The 25,746-nt window shown below is 64.0% G+C and overlaps 2 protein-coding genes across 2 annotated transcripts in view; one reads left to right on the forward strand and one right to left on the reverse strand.

The window, feature by feature from the left end:
- The first annotated feature begins 213 nt into the window (after nucleotides 1–213).
- On the forward strand, nucleotides 214–7,506 carry POLR3H (polymerase (RNA) III (DNA directed) polypeptide H (22.9kD)). Its single transcript, XM_004675630.2, has 7 exons — nucleotides 214–270; nucleotides 519–649; nucleotides 1,989–2,085; nucleotides 4,738–4,824; nucleotides 5,161–5,224; nucleotides 6,313–6,514; nucleotides 7,110–7,506. Exons 2-7 carry the CDS (start codon nucleotides 539–541, stop codon nucleotides 7,161–7,163), a joined length of 615 nt encoding a protein of 204 aa, XP_004675687.2. The 5' UTR covers nucleotides 214–270; nucleotides 519–538; the 3' UTR covers nucleotides 7,164–7,506.
- A 324-nt stretch (nucleotides 7,507–7,830) lies between these two features.
- ACO2 (aconitase 2, mitochondrial) overlaps nucleotides 7,831–25,746 on the reverse strand; it is a 30,688-nt gene continuing 12,772 nt past the window's right edge. The window contains exons 2-18 of the mRNA XM_004675631.2: nucleotides 25,089–25,225; nucleotides 21,850–22,108; nucleotides 19,102–19,194; nucleotides 16,098–16,256; nucleotides 15,753–15,903; nucleotides 14,826–14,930; nucleotides 13,997–14,088; nucleotides 12,937–13,042; nucleotides 12,226–12,383; nucleotides 11,961–12,034; nucleotides 11,444–11,555; nucleotides 10,843–10,965; nucleotides 10,453–10,608; nucleotides 9,591–9,782; nucleotides 9,137–9,269; nucleotides 8,617–8,738; nucleotides 7,831–8,320 (exon numbers count right to left, since the gene is read on the reverse strand). Coding sequence (XP_004675688.1) covers nucleotides 8,186–8,320; nucleotides 8,617–8,738; nucleotides 9,137–9,269; nucleotides 9,591–9,782; nucleotides 10,453–10,608; nucleotides 10,843–10,965; nucleotides 11,444–11,555; nucleotides 11,961–12,034; nucleotides 12,226–12,383; nucleotides 12,937–13,042; nucleotides 13,997–14,088; nucleotides 14,826–14,930; nucleotides 15,753–15,903; nucleotides 16,098–16,256; nucleotides 19,102–19,194; nucleotides 21,850–22,108; nucleotides 25,089–25,225 — 2,307 coding nt within the window. The 3' untranslated portion in view covers nucleotides 7,831–8,185. The remainder of the gene's footprint in view (nucleotides 8,321–8,616; nucleotides 8,739–9,136; nucleotides 9,270–9,590; nucleotides 9,783–10,452; nucleotides 10,609–10,842; nucleotides 10,966–11,443; nucleotides 11,556–11,960; nucleotides 12,035–12,225; nucleotides 12,384–12,936; nucleotides 13,043–13,996; nucleotides 14,089–14,825; nucleotides 14,931–15,752; nucleotides 15,904–16,097; nucleotides 16,257–19,101; nucleotides 19,195–21,849; nucleotides 22,109–25,088; nucleotides 25,226–25,746) is intronic.

Consider the following 25,746-nt stretch of genomic DNA (forward strand, 5'->3'; position numbering starts at 1 on the left):
CTCGACGCCGCGAAGAGCGCGCGGCACAGAGACCACAGCGGTGGCCCGGCCGGAAAGGCCCGGGGTCGCCTGGCAACCTGAAGGCGCTTTCCGAGTGTGGGCGGCTCCCAGCCGCCGGAAGAGGGAGGCCCCGCCCGCAGGCCCCGCCCCCGGAGCAGTGGAAGCCCCGCCCATCCAGCGGCCGAGGCTTCTTATTGGTGGTCTCTCCGGAAGCGACCGGATTCGGAATCTCACCCAAAGTCCTGCAACCGGCGGCTGCGTGCGAGCGCGGTGCGTGGCGGGGCGCGTGGCGCGTGGCCTGGCAGCGGGGGCGCGTACCCCTATCCCTGGCCGGGGACCCTTCCCTCTGAGCCGCAGTTTCCCCTTTCGCAGTAGCGGAGCACGGGGCACCGCGGGCCCCACCGCGCTGCCCCACTGCCGGCCGGGCGCGGACGGGTCTTAGCGCTTGAGGCGGGACGGCGGGGTTTCGCGCATCGCCAGCACTCCAGGCCCCGGTGACGGACCCTCCGCGCCCCCAGAGTCCCCAGCGCAGGCCGGCATGTTCGTCCTGGTGGAGATGGTGGACACCGTGCGGATCCCGCCCTGGCAGTTTGAGAGGAAGCTCAATGACTCCATTGCCGAGGAGCTGAACAAGAAGTTGGCCAACAAGGTACAGCGCCCTGGGGTCGCGCCAGCCTTGGCACCTGGGTGGGGGGGGGCGTGCCTTGGCACCACCCGCAGCTGGCCTGGCTGGGCTTGACTCAGGTCAGTCTCCCGGGTGTGTGGCATGGGGCACTCAAAAAGAGAAACCGGGCTCTCTTACACTTGGCAAATGCTAGCTGGATTCTGCACGTCCAGATTGCTTGGCAGTCTGGCATTCACTACCCGCTGGGCCGCGTTTCAACCTGTAAATTGAAGGTGATCTTCACAGCCCCCTCCCCCCTGGTTTTGTGAGATGCAGGGCACTGGTTGTGGAGAGTTGGGTCGAGAGGCCATCCCCTAATCCCTGCGAAAATGTTTGTGCTTCCCCCCCTCCTGTTCCGAGACCTGCTCCGATTAGTGTCCCCTCTTAGCATGTACCACAGTTCTTTTCTTTTTTCTTATTTTTTGTTGTGTAGTTGTCCTCTTTCTCTCCCTGCTTCTTGCCTGAAGTATGCCCCACATACAGCCAGAGCCTAGCACACACACAGTAGATGTTCTGGAATTGTCTGCTGACTGAATAAGGCAGGCAAGATTTTCCCTATAGAGCAGTGGAGAGAGCAGCTGTGAGAGTGTGATGACAAGTTGGGGCATTTACAAGCTTATGGGACAAAGGAAAGAATGAGGGAGACCAATGCTTTGTGAGGAGGAGCTGGTGCTAAAGCTGAGCTCTGATGGTAAAGACCTCATAGCATTCATTTTTGAGGTGAGAGAGGGCTGTGCAAACAGTAAGCAGGTGTGCAAAGGCCCCGGGGCCCCGGCACCTGTCTTTGATTGGAGGAGGCCTGCGTGGCTCAGGCTGGCTGGGAAGGGGCCGGAACCCCACAGCCTGCAGGGCAGGGGCGTCGGTCTCATTCGCTGGACAGCAGGAGACAGAAAGAGGAAGATTGGCTGGCGCTAGAGAGGAGGCAAGTCCCTCTGATAGAGGCTGAGGTCACAGAAGGGAATGAGGGTGCAGAGATCTGGGTTCCTTTTCTGAGGGTTTTACTTAAAACTACTGATTTGCCAATAGCTTGTTATCTCTCTGTATTTCACAACCCTATATTCAGTATTTCCGTCTTTGCAGAGGGGGAAAATGAAGCTCAGAGAAGTGACCTTGACCTAGGAGGTTAGCAGGTGGTGGCGCCGCATTGCAACCTGGGTCTGTCTGGGCACCAAAGACCCAGTTCTTTCCAGAGGCCTCTTACCCGTGATTGCCCCTGGCATCACCCCAGCTCATTTCCAGCTATAAAATGGGCTCATCAGCCCGCCCCGTGGGGTGAGGGCGTCTGGGGCTGGCCGCGGGGTCGCTGAGTGTGCACGACGCACAGGTCGTCTACAGCGTGGGGCTCTGCATCTGCCTGTTTGACATCACCAAGCTGGAGGACGCCTACGTGTTCCCAGGGGACGGCGCATCACACACCAAAGGTGGGTGCCCCTCTTCTGGGGCCTTGAGTTTCTTGGGGCTCAGGTTTTGGTGGTGGGAGCCCTGACCGCGGGCCAGAGGCCCTGGGGCCTAGACCTGACCGCCAGGAAGTGACTGGGTGACCGACGTTTCCTCACCTGTAAGGAGGGAAGGTGGACTAAGGGCTCAAGGCCTCTCTTGCTCTGAGGCTGCTCCGTCTGGGGGGAGATCAGACAGGCACGCACCCTCCGTGAGGTCACCCAGGGTTAAGTGTGGTGTACAGAGGCTGCTGTCCCCGCTCAGGAGGCCAACACCCCAGCCCCGCGTGGACCCCGAGTGCCCCGTGCCTGCTTCCTCACCTGTGGGTGCGGTTATCTCATGGCCGCTGTGTGCAAGCTGACTGACGCCAGGTTCTCAGGACCCGACCCGGTGCCCTGTGGCTCCGGGTCAGAATTGTGTCTCCTGGTTCTGCGGGTCCGCCAGGTGGCCCTCCGGGCCTGCTTGCCCAGGGCTGGGGGGTGCCTGACTGCTTGCCAGGAGGCTCTGGCGGGCGCATCGCCCCTGTTCCGCGGAGTCGCGCCTTGGGCGCAGGTCCAGGTACTAACATGGCGCGCCCAGTGCGCACGCGCGATTGTGCCTCCGCGCACTGCCCATTGCCCCGGCAGGGCGCAGGCTGGAGACCCGCACTGCCGCCTACCGAGGAGCGGGCCGCAGTGAGAAAGGGTCCCCACCGAGAGGAGAGGGGAGGCGTCGCCTTCTGAAGGCCCCTGGCGGCCAGCCCAGAGCCCAGGGCTGTGGCTGGGCCCCCTGGGCAGGGATTTAACCTCTCCTGCCTGCCCTGGGCCAACGTGAGCTGGTTCAGGCCTAGTTGGCCTGTGGGCTCCGCCAGGGCCTGCGGACCCCAGCCTCGGGGCTCCCCACATGCTGTTGGAACTTCAGGCCGCGTTCGAGGTGCCCTCCGAGCTCACTCAGCAGCCTCGCGTGCAGATGCCTGGGCGGTCCAGATGGAGCCAGGAGGCCGCCAGGGCCCAGCAGGAGCCCAGAGGGCAGAGAGTTCCAACAGACGCTTCCCTAAGAAACGGGTCTCTGGACTTGACTCCCCCAGGGGCTCATGCAGGCGGCGTCACAGGGGATTTGTCCTTTGGAGAGACCCACTACTCCGAGGCCACCCTGCCCAGCTGGGACAGCTTGCCCCGGCATGGGCCTTCCTCCTCACTGGTCAGTGTTTGACTCCAGGCTCCCACCTGCAGGCCAAACGGCCCCCGAGCTTCAGGTGGGGTTCTCAGGCGTGACCCCAGGACAGCCCTGCCCTGGATGGCTAACCAGCAGCTGGTCCCGGCCCTCTTTTATCTGTCAGTTGAACTGACAACTCGCACGCCTGTCCACTCACCCCACGGGGTGCAGTCACGCAGCCGGGCGCTGTCCCCACCGATCCCGAACATTTCACCCCATACCTCACTCTCCTCGTTCTCCCCTTCGCCCAGCTCGAGATGTCCCTGTTCTGGGTGTCACTGAAGTAGAGCACATTGTCCTCACGTCACTGGCGTGTCGCACTTGGTCTAGTGTTGCGAGTTCTCCCTGTCGGCCGTCAGCCCTGTCCTCAAGGACAAGGGCTGCACCCTGCTTGGTCACCTGTCTGCTGAGTGGCCCTCGGCTGCCCACCTGGCTCCTGGCTGTGGTGGTTCCAGACCGGAGCTCCTGGGCCCAGACCCAGACCCATGTTGTCCCACGGGGCACTGTGGGCCCAGTGCCCACACGGGCACAGACCCAGTAGAGGCCCGTGGGGCTCGCGTCATGCGGGGGACAGGACCTTTCCGTCCTGTGTGTCAGTGGCCCTCGGCTGCCCGCATGCGCTCTGCAAGGTCAGCACGAGGCTGTGCCGCTGTGTGGCCCAGAGGGCCAGGAGCTGCCCCACACTTCTTGCCTGTGGGGCCACAGGCCTGGCACCTTGGTGTGGGGTGCGGGGTGCCGCTGCCCTTGGTTAGTGCTGGCTGACTGACAGCCGGGGAGCTGCTTGCCGAAGCCTGTGCTCAGGCCGACCCCAGCTGGGACCCCGTGTGGTGCTCCGGAAAGACTCGGGCCCCCAGGGCCGACAGCCGTGTGGCTGTGAGCAGGGAAGCGGGACCGCTGCCCCGGCGACCTTTGAGCAAGGCAGAGAGGGACCATGGCAGCTGCTGGTCAGTCTGTGTGGGCATGGGTGAGTGGGGGCCCCCCTGGGCTGGACCCGCAAACCCCCCGGAGGGAGAGCACGGTAACGGGGCCTCGCGTCCTCAGCTTACCACTGCTCCCGCCCCCTCGCGGGGCATTTTTAGCCGCCGTTCCAGGTCACAGCGCTGCCTGCAGCAGCCGCAGCAGCACTGAGACGGCTGTTCGGGGCTGGCTCCCTGCCAGGGGCAGCTGCCCTCTTTAGGGTGAAAGGAGAGCGCCCAGAGGAACTTGGGCCTGACTCTGGTGTCATGGATGCCCAGAGAGGCCCAGGGGTGACCCAGCTGACGGACTTGGCAGCCAGCCCTTAGTCCCACCCCGCTGGCCTCTGCTGGGAGCCAGGCTGGGGTGGGGTCCCAGGGAGGACTGGTGGGGCCCGGGCGGGCAAGTGCGGTCGCCCGCAGAGCGCCGCCCCGGTCAGGGCAGCCATTCCTCACGGGCCTGCCTCGTGATGTGCTCTCCTCCTGCAGTCCACTTCCGCTACGTGGTCTTCCATCCCTTCCTGGACGAGATTCTGATCGGCAAGATTAAAGGCTGCAGCCCGGAGGGAGTGCACGGTAACGGCGGCCTCGCCTCCTCAGGCCTGTCCGGGTGCTCGTGGGGCAGGTGGCCAGGCCGGTGGTGGTCAGGGGCGGGGTCAGAGGAGCTCGTGCTTGAGGGAGCCCTCAGCCCTTGGCCAGCTGCGGGGTCCCCCTGAGGCCATCACTCGACTCCAGGGTGGCCCAGGCAGGTGCAGGGGGGCCTGGCCACTGCTCCTGTCATTCGCGCGCAGGGTGGGCCTCGGGCTCTGGTGGCCTTTCAGGCGCTGGGGTTGGCCTCGGCAGAGACCTGGCTCCAGGGCAGCAGGCCCCGGTGGTTTGACTGTCTGCCCCCTCCCACACCGTCCCTTTCAGTCTCTCTAGGGTTCTTCGATGACATTCTCATCCCCCCGGAGTCCTTGCAGCAGCCGGCCAAGTTGTATCCTCCCAGGGCTCCGTTGGGCGCAGCCACCCAGGCTCTCCAGAGGATGTCCTCCCCTGTGGGTGGCCCCTAGGTCCTGTATCTGAGATGCTGGCTCTCTGCCTGCCCCTCCGGCCCGCAGTTCTGCTCTCCAGGTGGACTGTGGTACTGATCAGTCTCCAAGTCCGTGAGCTCGCGGGGCTCTCGGGCCTCCTGTGTCCACTTCTGGCTCACCTCACTTGTAAGGGCCGCCCCTCAGGACTCATCTCAAAGCTCACTCCTCACGGGAGCGTCCCCTGGTGAGCCCTTGTGAGGGGCCTGCGTGGTCCTGTCCCACCTGGCCCTGCTGCCCTGGGTTGTCTGTCCTTGCCATCCTGCTGACTGGGCACTAGAGGGCAGCGTGGCTCCTCAGGGCCAGGCCTGGAGCGAGCCCCGTGCCCACAGCCGACTGGGTGTGTGATTCCAGAACATGTCAGAAAACCTGACTCAGCCCCGCTGGGCCTCCCGCGCCATGGGCCTCCGGCCCGCCAGCTCTTAGAAACTAGGGAAGTCCTGCACTGCCGGCTCATCGAGCTTGACTGGGCACCAGCCCCGGGCAGAGGGCAGGCGGCCTTGGCCAACGCTGAGGGCCCACACGAGGCTCAGAGCGCCTAGTGGTGTTGCTGTCTTGTCACCTCCCCACACAGTCCTGCTGGGGAAGGCTTCGCCACAGTTGTTCCAGAGGGGGACCCTGAGCTGAGAGGCTGGGTCAGGCCACAGGCCACAGCTGCTAGGTGATGGAGCTGAGGCCTGAGTCCGGAGTTGGCCTGCGGACACACAGGCTGAGCAGACCTCACAGGGACAGGACCCCAGCTGCGGAGAGGCGGGACCCACGCCCCACTCCGGAGCCTCCCTGGCATCATCTGGGATGCGCATGGATGGGTACCTGGCTGGGGTCCCGGCTCCCGGGCCTGGCCCTGCCTGGCCTCTTGCTCATGACCTGGGCCCCTTTCCCTGGGACTTCCCAGCCCAAGTGAGCGCCTTGGGGGTGGTTTTCCCAGGGGTGGTGCTGTGGGCGGACTCGGTTCCCCCATGCCTGGTTGCTGCCTTGACCCCGGGCCCCACAGTGACGAGGCGGAGCAGGTGTGGGTGTGGGAATACGAGACGGAAGAAGGGGCGCATGACCTGTACATGGACACTGGTGAGGAGATCCGCTTCCGTGTGGTGGACGAGAGCTTTGTGGACACGTCCCCCACTGGGCCCAGCTCGGCCGAGATCGCCTCTTCCGGTGACGAGCTGCCGAAGAAGGAGGCTCCATACACACTTGTGGTAAGAGGGTCAAGGTTAAGGCCGAGACCCCCGGGCCTGTCGTGGGGGTGCAGCCTGGACCTGGCGATTCTGCCCATAGCAGCCTCCCGCCTAGCAAGCCAGGGTGCATTCCCCCCGGGCCTCAGGCTTTGTTCGGAGGGCGTGAAGTCAGACCCTGGCCTGGGCCGGAGCTGGACAAGGCGCTCACTGACGGGCCTCTGAGGAGAAAGATGCGCAGGTGGGGCCCGGGCAAGGCCTGAAGCAGCCCGGTCGAGGCCATCCCATGCCACACCAATGGCCCGAGACCCTCATAGTGCCAGTGACACATGACAGAAGAGGGGTTCCTGAGCCCTGCCCGTGGAGTCTGCAGGATAGGCCCTGGGCGGCTCTGTCAGAGCAGGTGCCCAGGGCACACCCTGAGCAAACAGCTCTCGCTTTGCTTAGCCCTGGGAGGCTGCAAAGGGGAGTCCCAGGCTCTCGCCAGCCTGGGGCGCTGGTGACTCCCACTTCCCTCCAGCCTCGGGGCCAGGCTAGCCAGACCTGCTGGGCGCGCTGAAGGGTGTCCAGGTTGGTGCAGGCCTGGGGTGATGACATGTGCCTCTTCTCGCCTTGGCAGGGGTCCATCAGTGAGCCGGGGCTGGGCCTCCTCTCCTGGTGGACGAGCAGCTAGCCGTGCTGGCCATGCCCCGGCCCGGCCTGGGGCAGCTGGTGCGGCCGGCTCCAGGGACAGCCGGGTCAACTGCGCAGCTATGGACACTGAGAGGAGCTGAGCGCAGTGGGTAGCCGGGGTGGGTGGCCCCGACTGTGGCCGTCTGGGCTTGCCCCTCTGGACTTGTGACTCGGCGACAGCAGACACTGAATAAACAACGGCAGCAACGCTGGGGAGGAGCCACCTGTCTGGCAGCCACCGTCGTGGTCTGAGGTCGCCGAGTGGCCACGGCTCGTCTCTGCTCACCCCTCACGTGTGGAGGTGACACCCTCCCTGGCGGGCTTGGGGGCGGGGAGCTGGGCTTCCGGGCCGGGTTCTGTGGCCCACTGCAAGCAGCAGCTAGGGTCCGACCTCGGAGGGACCACCCCCTCCCTTCCTGGGCGGAGGCGGGGTGCCAGGGAGGGCTGGGCATGGCTGGCCCCAGGTGAGGGCTGGTGCCAGCTGAGACCCCACACAGGGCAGCCTGTCCCTGGGGAAGTGCCCCAAGTCTGGGGGTGTGCAGAAGTGGGTTAGGTGGGGGGACCTTGAGAGCCTCCAGAGTTGTAGTTTGGGGACAGCCGAGGGGTGGTTCACCCCACCTCCAGACACGCCCTGAACCCAGGGCGAAACAGCGTAGACACCACAGTGCACAACGGTTGGCTGGGTTTAGGTTCTTATTTTCCTTGCAAGAGCAGAAGGTTCTCTAAAATCCTTCAGCCACATGTGAAATGATCAGACAGGAGAAAAAATTTAGGTGGGAGTTCCGTCATCAAAAATAAATAGTTGCATGGAGCTGCTCAAGATGTGAACCAACTAAGACGACGGCGGGGCCGCGACATTCTTTTAAGAACCCTGACGTGGGTCACTTCGTGGGCTGAGGGGAGGGAGTGCAGGAGGCCTGGCCACGCGTCCCAGCAGGAAGCCACGGTGGGCCGGGTCAGGCCGGTTCCGCAGAGTCGCTGCACCTGGATTGGGACTGGCCCGAGGGGCGGGTGGGCCTCAGCCTACTGCTGCAGCTCCTTCATCCTGTTGAGCGCGCTGCCGGCGCGGAACCACTCGATCTGGGTCTCGTTGAAGGTGTGGTTCAGGAGGATGCTCTCCTGGGTGCCGTTGGGGTGCTTGATGACACAGGTCAGGGGCTGGAGGAGGAGGCGGGTGTCAGTGGGAGGGCGGGAGTGGGGCACCGCTCGGGCCTCAGCAGCAAGACCCAGAAGGTTCCTGCTGGGCGTGGCTGTCGGCCTCTGAGCGCCAAGCCAGGCGAGTGAGGTGACAGCGAGGGGCCTGAGCCGCCTGCCCACTCATCTCTGGAGAGACCCTTCCCTCTCTCTGGAGGACAGAGGTTACAGCGGAAGCAAGGTGGCTGCCCCCCACCTTCCCCTCAGGAGAGCCGGGGGACACGGGACAAACGGCCTCCCCATTTCCCTGGTCCCCTGACCTTGCCAGGAGCAAAGTCCTTCAGGCCCTGGATGGTCAGCTTGTCCACAGGGTGAATCTTGTTGTAGTCCGCTGGGTCAGCAAAGGTGAGGGGCAGCAGGCCCTGCTTCTTCAGGTTGGTTTCTGGAAGGCAGAGGGTTGCTCAGCGCGTAGGGTGGAGGCCCAGTCTCCCCTTCTCCGCACAGGGCCCTTAGCAGCCCAGAGCTTCCTCTTCCAAGTCCACGTGGGGCCAGCCCTAGCCCCGTCTCCTGGATGCAGGGCCTTCGCGAGGGCCTATGCAGTGCCGTTGGGCTTCTGACATGCCCCCACCTGAAGAAACCCTGGCTGCGGTCCCCGGGCTCCAGGTGCAGGCGTGAGTTTGGGGGTGAGACCAGTGCTTGCCCAAGATGGGTGCTGTGGGCGTCAGACTCAAATCTGACCCGGGGCAGAGGCTGACTGGGCTGCAGTGGGGACAGGAGCCAGGGACATGGCCCGCCAGGCAGGCTGGTGACAGGGCCAGGGAGGGCCAGGCGCCAGCTCACCGTGTATCCGCGCGAAGCTCTTGGTGATGATGGCCCGGCCCCCGAGGTGGCGAGGCTCCAGCGCCGCGTGTTCCCTGCTCGAGCCCTCGCCGTAGTTCTCGTCTCCGATGACCACCCACCGGATGCCGTGTTTCTGCCGAGCAAGTGGGTGAGGCTTGGAGGCTGGGCCCTGTCCAGCTAGCCCAGGGCTTCTGGAGGCCCCAGGGCAAGGGTGAGGAGGCCTCTCTTCCTCCCCAAGGGCAGGGGAACTGAGGTGAAGCCAGTCCCCAGGGGAGAGAGGTGGGCAGAGCAGGGCTCCGCCTGTCTGTGATGGGTACGGGAGGTGCCACCACCTCGTGCCCAGCTGGGGCAAGAGGACCCAGGGCTAGGCTGGGCAGAGCCCAGCGCCTCGGTCAGGGTGACAGGGTGTGGCCCCGCGCAGTGCCGCTGGAGTGCAGAGCACCTCCCCACCCACCTTGTAGTAGCGGGCAGTGTCGGGGACGGGCCCGAACTCCTGGGTGACAGCGTTGCGCACAGAGTTGGCCTTGCCGTTCTCAATATTGATGGCGCCAATGAGCAGGTTGTTGGAGATGTTGTCCAGGTGCCCGCGGAACTTGAGCCAGGGGCCAGCGGCTGAGATGTGGTCAGTGGTACACTTGCCTTTGACCTGGGGTGACGAGTGGAGGTCAGAGGTCAGGCATGGTCCGGAGTGGCGGATGAGAGGAGAAGCCCTCCAGAGGCAGCAGCGGTGCCCAAGAAGGGGACCAGGGGAGCTGGTCCAGCACTGGACACGCCTGTCCAGGATAGGCCCGTGCTGCAGGCCCAGCCCCAAGAAGACCCCTCACAGGCCTCTGGGACATGACTCAAGGGGCAGAGGCTGCCAGGACAGGGAAGCCTGCTTACTCGGCCTTCAGGCCTGGGCACGCAGGTCAGATGCCAAGTGGGAAGACCACTCGGGACTTACGTGGGCTTCACTCTGGCCAATGAGTGCGAGGCCTCCGGCCACACTGTGAAGTCTTTTGTCAGCTCGGTTCCCAAACACACACCCCGCCCCGCCCAGTGGCGACTGAAGGGCGAGGCTCTGGAGCCTGGTCAGCAAGAGGGGCCTCTCCCCTGGCTGTGCCACGGGCACCATCCGCACCCACTGGAGGCTGCCTCTGGCGGGAGCAGCAGGGCTGAGCACCCCGGCCCGACCCCGGCTCTGCCAGGGCGCAGATGCTCCGGCTCCTCTGTGGCCACACTTCCTTCCCGCGCCCGTCCTGATCCCGACTCCTCCGCCAGGGGGCGCAAAGCCGAAGTGCTGGCCCTGAGGGTGGCCTGTGCCCGCTGGCGCTGACCTTGATGAGGATCTGCAGGTCCTCCAGGTCTTTGCCGTCCCACTTGTCAAAAGGCTCCAGGAGCTGCAGGCGCTGGCTGGTGGGGCTCACGTCTACCCGCTGGCCGCTGCTGTCCTTGGGAGGATGCTGGTAGGTGTCCTGCCCAGGGTCGAACTCCTGCAGCAGAAGGGACCGAGTCCTCACTGCCCACGTGCACGGGAGCTCAGAAAGCCAGCGCCGGGAGCCCCAGGCCTCCCTCCCAGCGACCGTCACCACTTCCTGTCCACTAGCGGAGTCACCCCCCTTGCCTGGCGTGCTGGGCTGAGTCTGGGCATCTGGGAAGAAAGCCCCAGACCGCACAGCAACCCACGTCAGCCCGGCAGCCACGCAGAAAGTGCAGTGACGGCTCACCGCTCGGGGAAGTTCGTCCGCATCCGGGGCCTCCAGCTTGAACTTCTTGCCATCCTTGCCTGTTAGGAAGTCGGTCTCTGGGTTGAACTTGAGGGTGCCAGCAATGGCCAGGGCTGTGACAATCTGAGATGAAGTGGCGCCTGCAGTTAGCATTGGCCATCCCAGCAGAAGCCTCGCCAGGTGAGACCGGCGCCCAGGAAGTGGGTGTCGCTCAGCCCACACAGCACGTAGGGACACTGGCGAGGGCTGGCCGTGTGTGCCAACCGGCAGAGGCCAGGACACCTAAGTGCCTGGGTGACCGCCCCAGCCGTGCGGCCACCTCCCGTCAGCGGGCCTTCCCACTCGCTGTGGCAATCCAAGCAGGCAGGGGCATGGGTAGCAGGGGACCCGGCCGGGCACAGGCCTCTGGCACTCCTCAGTGGTTCTGGAGCTGCCCCTCATGACGCTAATGCACTAATGCGCCTCCTGGGACGGGAGGGCCGGCAGGGCACCAAAGAGTGAGGAGCCTCTTGGTTCCTGCTGACCACCCCCTCCCGAGGAGGGGACCCCTCCCTGGCGGCCCAGAGGCAGCCCTGGGCGTGGGCGCCGCCGGCAGGCTCACCTCTGGGGAGGTGACGAAGGCGTGGGTCTCGGGGTTTGCATCGTTGCGGCCCGTGAAGTTCCTATTGTAGGAGGTGACGATTGTGTTCTTCTCCCCTTTCTTGATGTCCTTTCTGTCAGGGCAGAGAGCACAGGGTCAGGGATGCCTGGTCTTGTCACCTGCCCTGCCCCAAAGCCAGGCGGGCTGGGTTCCCGTGACGCAAGAGGGCAAATGGGGAGACCCTGAAAAGGTTGCCCCCACTGCAGGACCCACACAGAGTAGGAGGAAGCCGCGGGTGGCCAAGGTTGCTCAAGGCCCTGTTTCCTGACCGGGTCCACTGCCTGCTCTCAAGTGTCTTGGGCAAAGACCCCCATTAGGATGGGGCTTGCTGCTCCCTCCTGCCAGCAGGTTTCAGCCCGGCGGCCCCCAGGGCGCTCTCTATTTACAGGCCTGCTTAAAGCCTCTGCAGTCTCTTCTCTGCCCCATACCTGGCTTGTACCCCAGGACTCAGCTGTCCTAGTGAAGACGCGCCTCTCACCTGTCCCACTGGCCAATGCAGGGGCCACAGGCGTTGGCCAGGACGATGCCGCCCACATCCCTCAGGATCTGTGCCTGTAGGGGGAGAGGGCGCGGGGAATGGTGAGCGCTGGCTAGTGCCTAACGGGAGAGGGCAGCAGCCTGAGGGACAAGAGCTGCACTGGCCCCCCAGGGCAGCCACGGGCCTGAGCCAGCCCCAGCCTGGTGATGCCAGACCCGACCTACTCCCAGCCTCATTACTGGGGGGCAGGGAAAGGGGCACGTACGTAGCCGTCCCGCTCGATGGTGGCCCGGATCTGCTCGGAGCCTGGCGTGATGGTGAACTGGGACTTGCACTTGAGTCCACGGGCCAGTGCCTGCTTGGCCACAGCGGCTGAGCGCCCCATGTCCTCGTAGCTGGAGTTGGTGCAGCTGCCGATCAGACCTGGTGCGATGTGGGTGAGGGGCCAGGGGTCAGCAGGAGCCAGTGACCAGAGGACCACCTGACCTCCCTCGCCCAGACCAGGTGGCAAAGGCCAGTGCTATGCCAACAGACAAGCAGGAGGCACCTGACCGGCCCACAGGGAAGGGCATGATCCCGAGGCCTGCGGGAGGCAGCGCGGTGCTGAGGGACGCAGCCGCCTGTGCTGGCCGTGTGACCCCTTGCAACCACACGGGCAGGGGAGGGGGCCCTGGCCTGGTCAGCCAGGCGGAAACCCGGTTTCACCCGCACCGAGAGCACGGCAGGTGCCAGTGTGCCCGTTTACGTGAAGCATGGGAAGGGAAGCTGCGCCGTGACGAGATGTGTAAACTAGACATGCGTGCGTGACCCTCCACCTCTTCGGAGCCCCCACCCAGCTCAGGAGCGGGGCTTCCTGGTGCTCATCAGCACTTGCGTTCCTCATGTTCATAACATGTCAGAGGCGCCTGCGGTGAGGCCCGGAGCCCCAGGCCGTGGGCCCCAAGGCCTGGCACCCAGCCTGGTGGAAGGCGCTCACCCACTCGGATGTCCAGAGGCCAGCCTTCCTTCTCGGCCACCGCGCCCACTTCTGCCACCGGGTGGGCCAGGTCGGGGGTGAAGGGCCCGTTTATGTGCGGCTTCAGCTGCAGAGACCAGGAGCACAGAGAGGCGGGAGCAGACATTGGATGTGGGCAGAGCGGCGGGTCCCTGCTCACCCCGTCCCTCCAGACTCCTGGGAGCTCAGCTACTGCTCTTTTGCCTCAAGCCTGATCCCAGAAAATACTCGCACAACGGGCAAGGTCCAGTCACCAGCTCCGGCACCCTCGGCCCTGCGAGGCTCGTCCCACCGGCACGCCGGGGGTTAAGGGGCTGCATGCGCTGCGGAAGGCCACACGGCTTGGAGAGGGCACAGGCACGGGAGGAGTCAAGGTTGTTGGCTGGCTAAGCCTATTACCTCCTAGTGTGGCACTTCTGGAACCTTAGGACAGACTCGAGCTGACACTTTACACGTGATGATACTTGTCAAGACGTAGGCGCTGAGCACGGGGCCTGGCGCGCTAAGTGCACAAGTCACAAAAAGTGACAACACGAAAACGCCCACACCACACCCGACGGCCTTGGGTCTACACCGACGTGAGTCACCGGCCCGGGGCCACGCGCCTAAGTGGCAGTCGAGGGCCGAGTCTGGCTGGCTCCTGGGCCTACGCCCTCACCACTCGGCCCTGCGCTGCTCCTCCAGGCTGCCTTTTCTCTCACCTTCCTGTCTGTAGGTCCCGGATGCCAAACCGGCCTGGGTCTGGAATCCTGGGCCTCGCTGCTCAACTCTGACAAGAGAACTCCAAGGTGAAACATGGCTTCTGCTAAAGCTGAGGTGGACCTAACTGATGCTAGTTCTAGCATCACCAGCCACGGCCACCCCTCACCCCTGCCACCTCACTGCCCTTCCCTCACCCCTGCAGGCAGGCTGCTGAGCACCGCACAGGGCACCAGGGAACAAAGCGCCACAGCTGCTGCGGGCAGGCAGGGACCCTCGGCCCCAGTGCCACCACAAGCCCCAGGTTGAACCCGAGCGCCCCACCCCCAGCTCCCTTCCTCACCTCATTGAGGTTAATTTCAATCACTTGGTCATACTGGCAGCCAGGGTCTGGCACCAAGTGGTCCTTGAACTCATCCGCTAGAGCGGCGATGTCTGGAATCAGCCAAGGAGGAAGACTTCATGTGAAAGAGCGTGGTCACGAGACTTCACCATCACCTACTTGACCCACAGCCACCCGACTCCTGCCAGACTCCGGGCCCTGGGCACTGAAGGGGCAAACACAGGGGCAGAGCAGAAGGCACAGGCCGCAGTCCCTGCCCAGAAGGGGCCGGGAGTGGACCCGGAAGCTGTGGCCGAGATCCAGCCACAGGAGGCCTCCTGGGCATGCCTGAGTCTCGAGGAAGCTACTTGACAGTGAGAGGGCAGGAAGGGCCTTCAGGGGGCCCAAGTGCTCAGAGTAGGGAAACAAACTGGTGAGCGTGCCTCAAAGCTCCAATCACCCTCGCTTACCTCCCTCCAGAGGCCCTGGCGATCCCTCCAGCAGCCCCCTACCCTCCTCTGAGTCAGGAAGAAGCCAACAGAGCTTCAAGGCAGTTGCCAGGGGAGGCTGGGAAAGTGGTTCTTGTTCCAAGCATTTTTTCCGCCTCCCCTTGGGGCAGGATTTTCAAAGGGAAGCGGCCCATGTCGTTCCCAGAGCTTCCTGCAGGGGGCGCCAGGGGCCAGGTACTCGCTCCCCCACCATTTCGAAGCAGCTAACTAGTCTCAGAGGCAGGGGAATCTCAGGCCCTTCAGAGGCAGCCACCTCCAGCTACAGGCGTGAGGTTAAGGGCTCCTAACGGGAAGGTGTAGCTGGCCACTGCTGCTCCCGCCCTGCGGCCCTCGCAGCTCACCTGCCCGGCCTGTCTTGTTCAGGTACTTCTTCATCCTGTGGTTGTAAGGGAACACTGAGGTGGTAGCCCCGATTTCCGCGCCCATGTTGCAGATTGTGGCCATGCCTGCAGAGAAGGGGGGCTAGCTGAGCAGCCGGACGCGGGTGCCTCAGCCCTGCTCTGCGTGTACAACCTCATTCCGGAGAGCTGGCGTCATTTCTTTGCTCATCCACACAACTGGCCACCTAGTGGCCGTGGGCAGAGCCCTGTGGCCAGGACTGAAACAGGGGCCAGCGAAGAAAGCGGACGGGGCTTCCACAAGCTGAGCACCAGCACTGGGCCCGGCTGTCCTGGCCAGGCTGCCAGTCGCTACTGACTCTACGTAGCAGGTGCGGACTTGGCTCTCAAAGTCACGCCACAAAGGGCATGCAGGAGCTGGCACTCAGGCCGTCCTCTGGGGGAGGCAGTGTCTCTGGGCCTAGGGTTTTGGTAAGACGGGTGAGGCGACTGTCTAGACCAAAGCTTCACACACAACTGCCATCAGGACACATGCCTCCTGGGGTTTCTGGGAAAGCCTTGCTGTGACAGGCACCCACCAAGTCTGGACTAGACAATCTCTCAGCAGGGTCCAAGTCTCCCTGCCTTTCTCTCTGGGGCAAGGCCAGGTCGCCAGGAGTGACGTGGAGAGAGGGGATTCGGCGGTAACCCAACTCCGGGGAAAACGGGGGAGCAGGGCTGCTGTGTACTCCCCCTGCCAGGTCTAGCCTCTCCGGGGTTCCGCATCGCAGGCAGCGCAGTGCCAGGCCCCGGAGTGACAGCCCATCCCGGCCCTCGCGACATGCTTCACCCTCACCCCCTCAGTGGCCCAAGCGCCCACACACTGGACAGCTTCGAGGGGAGGCAGTCACTGCTGACGGCGAGCCGCTGCGGCAGCGGGCCCCTCCTTACCAGTGCAGGAGATGGAGTCCACGCCGGGCCCATGGTACTCCACAATAGCGCCGGTGCCACCTTTCACTGTGAGGATGCCCGCCACCTTCAGGATCACGTCTTTGGGGGAGGTCCAGCCGGAGAGAGAGCCTGTCAGCTTCACACCGATCACCTGAACAGGCGGGCAGGGCAGCAGTTAGGGGCTGCATGGCCGTGGCCACGCGGGGCGCCCAGGAGCCTGCCCGCTGGCTGGAATTCCCATTTTACTCGTTATCCCACCGCCTCCCCCAATTCCCTCTGACTGATCCCCTCACCCCTCCTGGGGCCCAGTCTCCATCCATCCCACCAACTACCCTCTGCAGGTACCTTGGGGCACTTCAGCTCCCAGGGGATCCCTGCCATGACGTCCACGGCGTCGGCACCCCCGACGCCAATGCAGATGCCCCCCAGGCCACCGCCATTGGGAGTGTGGGAGTCGGTGCCAATCAGAAGGACGCCGGGGTAGGCGTAGTTTTCCAGGATGATCTGAAAAAGAATCCGTTTACACACGCTAAGCAGAGAACGGAGACAGTGCAAAAGGGGTCTACGAAGCTGCCCTGCGGATGCTGGGCGGCAGGCCAGCCCAGGCGCCCCTGCAGGAGGGCACCCTCCAGGATGGGGTCCCCCTCCAGGATGGGGTCTCCCAGTGTGGCCCTGAAAAGTCGGCCGGAGGCAGGTTAGGGCTGAGGGACTGAGGTGCCTCCTGCAGCTCAGCCTCTCCCGACAGCCACTCCATCTCGGCCCCGTGCGGGTGGAGGCCCCGGCGGCCGGCGCAAGAACGTGACCAGTGACGGGCCGGGCAAGGGCGGGTGAGTCTTTCACGACCTGGCCCAGCCCCAAGGGGGCACTGGGGACCGGGCGGGAACACGGCCCGAGAAGATGCACAGGGCCGCCCCAGCCCAGTTCTGAGAACCAAAGTGACCGGCTGAAGGAAAAAGACGGCTTGCCTCATCGCCTGCCCCGTTTCTGTGTTCCCTTCATCTAGGCTCTCCTCTTAGCAGGGAGGCGCGGGCAGCGGGCAGCGAGCACTTCCCAGAATACATGCTCGAGGGCAGCTGCTGGCACGCAGCCCAGTGCCCACACGCAGGCCTGAGGTGTGGACATCACTGGGAAAGCCTGACTAGGGGTGGGTTCTGGCCCCAACACCCCCAAGTAGTGGGGAGACCTAGGGGAAGTCTCTGTAGTGGGGAGACTTAGGGCAAGTCTCTTCACCTCTAAATGCCTTACTTTCTTCAGCCGCACAAGTAGCAGGCAACCGCGCTCACCTCACAGACTAGCCGACTCAACGGCCGGATGCGCTAGCTGTCATGCCTGGGAGGTGACCCTTGCACTTTTTTGCAGAAAGGTCTGTCGTCTGAGGCTGTTTGCCCAGGCCAGGTGGGGTCATGCCCAGCACACACATAGATCGGGGAAAGGCACAAGGACAAGACAGGGAAGGCTTGGCGTGTCGGGCCCAGCATGCTGGGCGGGCGGGGTCGTGCGATTTTACGGAGACCCCTGAAATGTCAAGATGCCAGCAACACAGAAAGTCAGAAGACCTGGCTGCCTCCCTAGAAGCAGGCACCTGGCTGGGAAGAGCAGCCATGGAGAGGAAATGCCAGCCAGCTGCCGGCAGGACGCTGTGTGACTTCCACCCTCCAGGCCTCCCCTATCTGGACACGGGGGGATCGATACCCAGATTTAGCTCTAGTTAACTCTGAAGCCTTCACAAGTCGGGCTCCCCCTGACCTGCAGCAGTCAGCGTGACACCCGGCAGAGACCGAGGGTGGGCAGGGGGGAGGGCGGGCACGGCAAGGCGGCAGGGAGCGGCACAACGAGGCTGCCTGCGGCCTGGACCTCAGTGGTCACAGGCACGGCGGGTGAATTGGGGCAGGGCGGAGAGTCTCTCTGAGCTGGACTCGCATCGAGCTGTCAGCCCGCCCAGATCCCATGTGCACTGAGGGCCTCCTTGGTGCCGACCTGGCCCGCGGCCGGACAGGAAAAATAAGCTGCAGTCCTGTCCCCACAGAGCCATGGTCGTGGGCGGGGCTGGGCACCGACTGGGTGGGTCATCACGTGAAGGGTGCCACAGAGGGTCTTACAGGCGCCTCCAGGGTGGCCCAGGGCCTCAGAGGTGAGCAGAGTACAGAGGTGGAGCAGGAAGGGTCTGCCTGGCGCTGGGGCCGGGCACGCGAGGCAGCGGGAGGGCCAGGCGCTGCTTCTGCCATGTGGGTCAAAGCTGCTGGTGGCCTGGCGGGACTGGGAGAGGAAGCAGAACTGCAGAGGGTCACTCGCTCCCTGGGGATTTCCTTCGGAAAAGAACAAGCACGGCGGCTGCACTTCGCTGGTGACCAGCAGCAGCGTTAGCGGCCAGCGTCACAGCCCACACCCGGCCCGTACTGCAGCGAAGGCTGGGCACCTGTGCTGAGGTGGAGCAGGACACTCGGATGGGGGTGCCCTTCACGAAAGGCCAAGGCTGGCCCCCACCTGACACCCAGCGCGGCCGCCGAGACAGGTGCCCTGGCTGCTGCAGGGCCATGTGACCGCCACTCCCAGGCGCCCACCCCGGCAAGGCCAATGGTTTGAAAGGGCAGGGCGGCGACCGTGGGCTCTGGTTTCAGAGTGGGCCAGTTACGGCTTGACTCAGCTCCTCTTGAAGGAGGCCAGAAAGTGAGGCCCCGATGAAGCTGCGGGGGAGCCACCTCGGTGGGAAAGCGGCGGAGAGGCAGGTTTCACACATGCAGGAGGGACGGCAGAGACGTGCCTGGCAGCCACCCTGGAGAAAACCTGCACCGGTCTCCCCAGAAACACACGCACTTAGACGGCAGAACTGCCCAAGAGCAAGACCCACCCAAGGGGAGCCCAGAACTCCTGGCAGATGGGGCTGCCTTGCCAGGACACCCCCACCTACAGAAACACACGAGTGCTCTGTGCCCTGAGGCGCAGCGGCTGGTGCGGGGCCCAAAGCAGGCGGCTGGCAGCGCGGGCTCCGGCCAGACCGCGGGGCCAGCGCTCACGCAGCGGCAGCCGGGTTTCCTGGGAGCCGGCTCACTTGCGCCCGCGGGCTCCGTGCTCGCTCGCCAGGGTCCGGGGCTGCGGGAAGAGCGAGGGGTGGGCATGGGGCAGCGCGAGGCTGGCCAGAGCTTAGATGCCAGTGACCGAGGCGGCCGGAGGGAACTCCGTTAGTTGCTTCACGGAGATGGTGCGCCGGGACGCGCTGACACAAGGAGCCTTCGGGCCGACTGAGACATCACTCAATTTCCCCCCACACCAGCCTTGAACCCCTTCTCCCACTGGTTGCCAGTGGCCTGATTCCCCCCGCCCCACCCCAAGGCCAGGTGAGCCTGCTTACCTGGTGAATGATCCCAGAGCCGGGCCTCCAGAAGCCCACGCCATACTTGGCTCCAGCAGTCGCCAGGAAATTATACACTTCCTGATTGATGTCCTAGTGAGGTAAATCAGTAACAGCCTTAGAACGCAGCCAGTGCCTGGGACGCCCCGGCCCCCCCGCCCTGACCCTGGAACGGGAGGACAGCTCCTCTCCCGAAGCTGCTACACACTTGGATGCGGGCCACGGCTCAGCCGGCAGGCCCCGGCGAGCCCAGGGAGCAGACTGCTCCTGGGTTCCATGCACCTGGCCAGCATCTAGGACAGGTCCCTTCCCTGCCCAGGTCTCGACTTCCTTATTTGTAGAAGGAGCCGGTTACCTCTCCTCCAGGGGTCCCTCTGGCACCCAGGCCACAATGAGGGGCACACAGGACCCTCCACAGGGGTGGAGGGGGTGGGATGCTGGGGAATGGAGAGTGGCTCGGGTGGGGTGCTGCTTCTCCACCTCAGCCTCCTCTACAATCCTGGCTGGCATTTACTGGATGCCCACTATGGAAACGGTACCAGGCCAAACAAACCCTCACAACCATCCCAACGAGGAGCTGTGCTCATCAAGCCCATTTCCACGCACAGGGACAGAGCAGTCAAAGAAGGGAGACAGGGCTGCCGCCAGGCCGGTCCAGGCAGAGCGAGCAAGCTGCGAGTATAATCAAGACCCCCCTCCGCGGGGGAGGGACGTGAGGCTGCCGGTGTCGCCTCGCTGCTCAGAACTTGGCACTGTGCCTGCTGGGCCCGGGGGAGAGACTGCCAAATGCCCAGGTCCTGAAACCTGGTTCCAACAGACACAGCGGCGGCTCGTTGTGCCTGCAGCGCAGAGGCAGCTGTGGGGATGAGGGCCTCCAGGCCGGCGGGCGAGGTCAGTTTACCTGAAAAACAGGCCTGCCCTGGACACACGAGAGACCACGGTGGGCAGCACAGAGCCCCAAAGCAGGAGGCAGGAAGAGACCGCAGATGCTGGGACTGGGAGAGCCGCGCTCCAAGGGGGAGCTCCGCCGTCAGGCCCCCTGCGCCCCCCCAGCCGCGCCACCCTGCATTTAAACGCAGACCACATGCGTCCTTCTGCGGGCCTTGCAGTGAGAGTACAATGACAGGGCCCTGGGTCCCAGCGTGGTCTCTTCCCGTCGTAACTCGTTACGAGTCAGCCACTGGCGCCGGCCCCAAGGCAGGAGGCCGGCAGCAGCGCTGGGCGCGGGGCTGCAGGAGGGGTGCGAGGCGCACACAGCCGGGGGTGCCAGGCCTTCTCGGCCTGTCTCAGCCCGATGCCCGCTGATGCCGCGAGCTGGACAAAGCACTCCGCCTCCTGCGCCAACCCGAGGGACTGAGGGTTCTGGTCTGAGCGTCTCCCGCCTGCGCGCCGTCTTCCCCACACAGCCCCAGCCCCAGCGCCCCTTTCAGCCACAACCACAGCAAGCTTCTTCCTGCCTTGAGACGTTATCAACACACTGCCCATCTAGACTGTTCCTCCTCCAGCTGACATCAACCTCAGCAGTCTCCAGACCAGACTCTAAGATCCGTGAAGCAGGTAAGGAGGGGGCCTGTTTGTCTGCTCACACTGAGTCCCTTGCACAGTGCCCGGAACGGACCCAAAGTTCAATAAACGAGGGCTCGAGCTCGGAAGCCCCGAGTCTCTGAATCTCGTCTCCAGGAGGGAGGGTCAGCCCGAGCGGTGGCCCCGCTGTGGCCATCATCCCTAACGCTGAGAGGCCCAGTGCCTGGCCAGGCCCAGTCCTGGGCGCGGCAGGTGCCCCACAGCGTGGCCATCCTGCGGCCGCTGACACGCACACTGCCAGTGGCAGGCGCTGGGTGGAAAGAGCCCTGAGCAGCCGGACATGCGCTGCAGGGGCGGGCGGATGGGAAAGTGGCCCTGGGCGGTTCCCAGGGGCCTGAGCTAAGGCTGTGGTGACCCTGAGCCGAGCGCTTTCAACCGCCAGCATTCAGCTCCTGCCAACCGACCCCAAGGAGGGTGCCTGTTTCCACGGCAGAGGGTGGGGAGGGGGCGGCCGGGTGGGTGGACCGCTGTGCCAAAGGAGGCACACACAAAGGCATCAGAGGCAGGCTCTGGGGAGCGAGCAGGGACGCGGGGAGCGAGCAGGGACGCGGCTTCTCAGGAATGGTGGGGATTTAAGAAGCTGCTGGGTGTGGGGCCGCCCCCCGCCCCCCACCGCTCAGCGCACCTCCCACCAGAAGAGCCCCTCCCCCAGGGAGGCTGACGGGGGAGAGCAGCCCCAGCGGGGCAGGCCTTCACCAGGCCCCTGCAGGCCTGGGACAAGACTAGTGCCTGAGCAACCTCAAATGCACAGAGAGGCACAGTCTGCGACCTCGCTAGCGGGTGGGGTGCGGTGTGTGCAGACATGAGCAGAAACAACGCACAGCGCCGGCAGGGAGGGAATTTACACAACCCTCTCCTGCAGGCAACACGCAGAGCCTGGGGCCTGCATCACTTTACGACAGAAAAGTAAAGGCACAAATCCTCTGGTGCGGTGAGGCCGGGAGGGTTTTCACTTTCTTTAGGCTTTTCCTGCGCTTCCTAACATCGTCAGAGCAGTGGCATTTCAGAATTCGGAAAGGGCAGAGACAATTTCAAACAGAGACTGAGCGAAGAGCCCGTGAGGCCCTGGAGGGAGGCCCCTGCTGAGGACTTGGCTCCTTGCAGCCTAGGCTCTCCCCGCTGGCACAGGCCCGGCGGCCTCCGCCTCAGCCCCGCCCGGCTCACCTTGGCCCGGCGCAGGTCTTTCTCACCCCCAACCTGGGCCTCGATCAGGTGGTCACAGTGGATGGTGGACGGCACGGCCACCTTGGGCAGCCCGCTGCTGATGAACTGCAGCATGGCCATCTGGGCCGTGGCGTCCTGCATGGCCACTCGGTCGGGCCGCAAGCGCAGGTACGTCTTGCCCCGCTCGATCTCCTGGCTGGCCGGGTCATCCAGGTGTCCGTACACAATCTTCTCCGACAGGGTCAGCGGCCGGTTCAACCTGGGCGAGAGGAGACGAGGGTACTGGCCGCGCCACGGCAGACCGTGTCGGGGCCCAGGCTGGGGAGGGGGCCCTGCGCTCCCCAGGGATGGGTGCCTCCCGACCCCCGCCCAGCGCCCAGCAACCATGGCAACACCCTAGAGGAGACACCTGCGTCCCGCAAGTTAACAGCTGTCACGTGACGAGCAGCACACCTCGCCATCTCTGAGCAGACCCACCAGGAGGGCCCAAACGGAGGTCCAAGCCATCCGCTCCCCGGCCAGGGAGTCACCCCCAGGGCGCAGCAGCCCTCTCCTGGCCGCTCCCCTCAGCAGGGCCTCTCAGTCCATCTGCCTGTTCTGCTCCCCACCCTCTCACCCCCACACCTCTGGCCTGCACCCAGTTCTTGTGTGCAGGAATAAATAAAAATAAATCTCCCGCAAACCAGCAGCTGCAGCTTTGGGGGAAGGAGCAGAGTTCCACTCACACCAACAAGCTAAGAAGCACCAGGCTAGGGCCAGAGGCACAGGGCTGGCCTTGCTGCTGAGCCCGCGGTGGGCAGGAAACGGCTGCCCTCTCAGAGCCAGGCTCTCTAAAGCCAGGGCTGGGCAGGAACGAGAAGAGCCAGCACTTACCTAGCACTCCCCCACTTTTTAATAGCCTCACTGGGCACAGCTGGCATGTAGTGGACTATGTATTCACACAAGTTGATAAGGCTTGACATGTACGCACTGATGAAATCGTCAGGACAACAAAAGGCTCATCCCCCACTCCCAAAGGTCCCCAGCAGCCCCGACTGCTGTCTGTCACCCCGCCCCTCCCCCACACTGACAGGCCTCGCCCTCAGTGAACAGCCAGGTCACGAGCCCCACCCTTCAGACAGGCGTGCTGAGGGAAGTGCCCCACGCAGGTCCAGGTGCAGGTCGCTGTGGGTCTTGGGTCTTCTGCAGGCCGGGGCCCACCACGCCCTCCCTGCCTGGGTCTGCCTCCCAGGCCCTCATTGGCAGGTTCACTCAGCCCTTGAGAGCAAGAGCACCCTAAGATGCCGGCTCCATGAGCAACAGCGGACCGCGAGCTATCTGGAAATCAAACAGCTCTGCTGTTGTGAGGACCTGAACAAAGAAAGTCCTGGTGAGGGGACAGCCTGGCCCGTGGCGGGTGGCTATGAGGCAGCGGCCACTCGGGGAGCACAGCCTTCTTGCCGGGTTCCGGGAGGTGAGAAATAGCACGTGCGCTTGGAAACCGAAGGTGCCTGAGAGTGGCCAAAGTCCAAGAACAAGGTCATCACGTCCCCTCGAGGATGAGAGATGAGTCTGGGACCCAGAAGAGAACCCGGCCATCTGTCATACCCCAGAGTGGGGGAGTCGCACCCCTGGCCTCTACTCTGGCAACATGAAAGCCGGGGAAACCCTGGCCTGACCTGGACTGACGTGGTTCAAAATGCTGAACACTACTAGATTTTTCTGGTGAATGCAGGTTGCGATAAACAGGCAAAGGACGTTTTTCTGGTTTGTTTCGGCTAATTTTACTGACAAAATTAGTATTAAAAAATAAAAACAACCTCCCAGGATCTGAAGGGCAGTTTTCTGGTTCATGCTCTTGAAGACTAGAGAGCCAACACTACTCTCAGGAAAGTCATCTCAACGCGAACTTCCACGCTGACGCTCCCCCCGTGCGGAGAAGATCAAGGTGGAAGTTCTCTGCAAACTAAAGGAAAAGCTGCCACTTTCCCACCGCACAGTGGCCTGAGGGTGCCTGGAACAAAAGTGCTTCCTGGGCAGAGCTCCTGGCAGCAGCCCCACCTGGCGGGTGGCGCCTCAGAGTGGGAAGCAGCCGGGCACCCCACCACGGGCAGGCAGATGCCACCCGGGAGCGCTGCGGTGCACACTCCAGCTCAGGGTGCTGGTGCGTGAGGGCCAGGCTCCCAACAATTCCCTGCTAGGCTAAGGCTGCTCCACGGGCCCGCTGGCCTCCAAGGGTCGGAATCTGGGTTGCTGGGAGCGGAGCCAACGTGCTGCTGCTGGCTTTAAGCGCACGTGACTCTGCCACGCAGCCCTGAAGAGCCCAGCAGCCGAACACTCACCCGGAGCTCGGGGAAACAGACCTGGACTTGAATTTGGGTCCGATTACCTAACCGAGCTGTGGGCTCAGAGAATTTCCCCCAGTTTCCTTATTTGGAAAGTGGGGGGAGAGGAGTGGTGGGACAGCGACCTAGAGTGGGCTGGGAACAGAAGTGGTCCACTAACCGGCCACTGGGGGAGCGCCCACTGTTAGGCCCTCCTTGACACGTGGCTAATGGCGGCTGACTGCAGCCCAGGTGATGTCTGGCTGGGGCTGCTGGAGGTGAAGACAGAGACAGCCCCTCCCTGGGAGCTGACAAGCCGTTGCGTAAAGCAGCAGCGGGGTGGCAACAGAGGGAGAGTGGGACAGCGGCCAGAGCACTGGGCCTGGCAGAGACAGCCCCGCCGCTTGTTCCTGGCTATAAGTGGGCACGTCTATTCCTCCCAGGTCTCTGTCTCCAGTGGGCCAGGCCACGGGCTGGCATGTACCGCCAGCGCTGCTCTCATCTCTCACGGTATCCCAGTCACCCTTCTGGTGCCAGGACCTAGCCAGGACCTGACACAGGACCGCAGTGCAAAGATGGCCACTGTCTCACCAAATGAGGAAAGAGAGGCTCAGAGAAAGACTTTAAGATCCCTGTGACCCTCCTCTGGGTCTCAAACCAGAGCTCCCTCCGCACCTGTGCAGTGAGAGGAAGCACAGCTACTTCTTCAGCCACTCGGCCTGGCGGGTGCCCAGGGTCAGTCGTCTATCGTGGAGGGTGCCTGGGAGGCTCAGGCCAACAGCAGCATGTCTGGCCACCACCCACATGGAACGCTTCTCCGCCACTGGGACCTTTGCACCCCAACACCTTGGTCAGCCACCACCAACCATCCCTGCCCAAGCACCGTCTACGGTGCCCTCAGCGGTTACCGCTGCTTCCCCAGGAAGCCCCCCTTACCGTTTGCGGACGATGTTAATGTTCTTCTCCAGAAGGTCGTAGCGGATGAACTCATTGGGCTCGAAGTGGCTCATGGCCACCTTGGCCCGCTGGCACAGGACTGAGGCTGCATGGTACTGCCGCACGCCCAGGGCTTTCTGCGAGGGGACAGACAGCGCTGTCAGCGGAGCATGGGGGTGGCCCGCCCCGACGACAGCAGCATGGCCAAGAGAGCAGGGAGTAAAGCAACTGCAGCCCCACGAGAGGCCTGGGAATGACTCCGCAGCCAGAGACCTGTAGCTGAGTGACTCAAAGGCAAGTTCTACAAGCCAAGGACACCCCTGTCAGGGCGCCACAGGGAGGCCGGGCGGGTGTGACAGGTGCCGCCAGCACAGGGCGGACGGAGTGTGGTGAGGTTTGCGTGACGCAGCCGGAGAGAGCTGCTCCTCCTGACCCGGAGCCTCGCTGGCCGGGGCCGGCCTCATGTGTTGGTTTGATCTCGGCCTAGCCATTCAAAACATAATTACTGAGCAGACAAAAGCAAGAGGAAAACCCCACACGTGACGGTTCCTCAGCCTTCAAAAGGTGGCGCCCAGGGCCCTCCCTGGTGGCGCAGCGGGTTAAAGCACAGCACTGAGAATCTGAAGCCACTTCCGCATGAGTTCGATTCCCGCCTGCC

This window comes from Condylura cristata, unplaced genomic scaffold, assembly GCF_000260355.1.
Source record: "Condylura cristata isolate star-nosed mole 26May11 unplaced genomic scaffold, ConCri1.0 scaffold00004, whole genome shotgun sequence".
Lineage (NCBI taxonomy): Eukaryota > Metazoa > Chordata > Mammalia > Eulipotyphla > Talpidae > Condylura > Condylura cristata.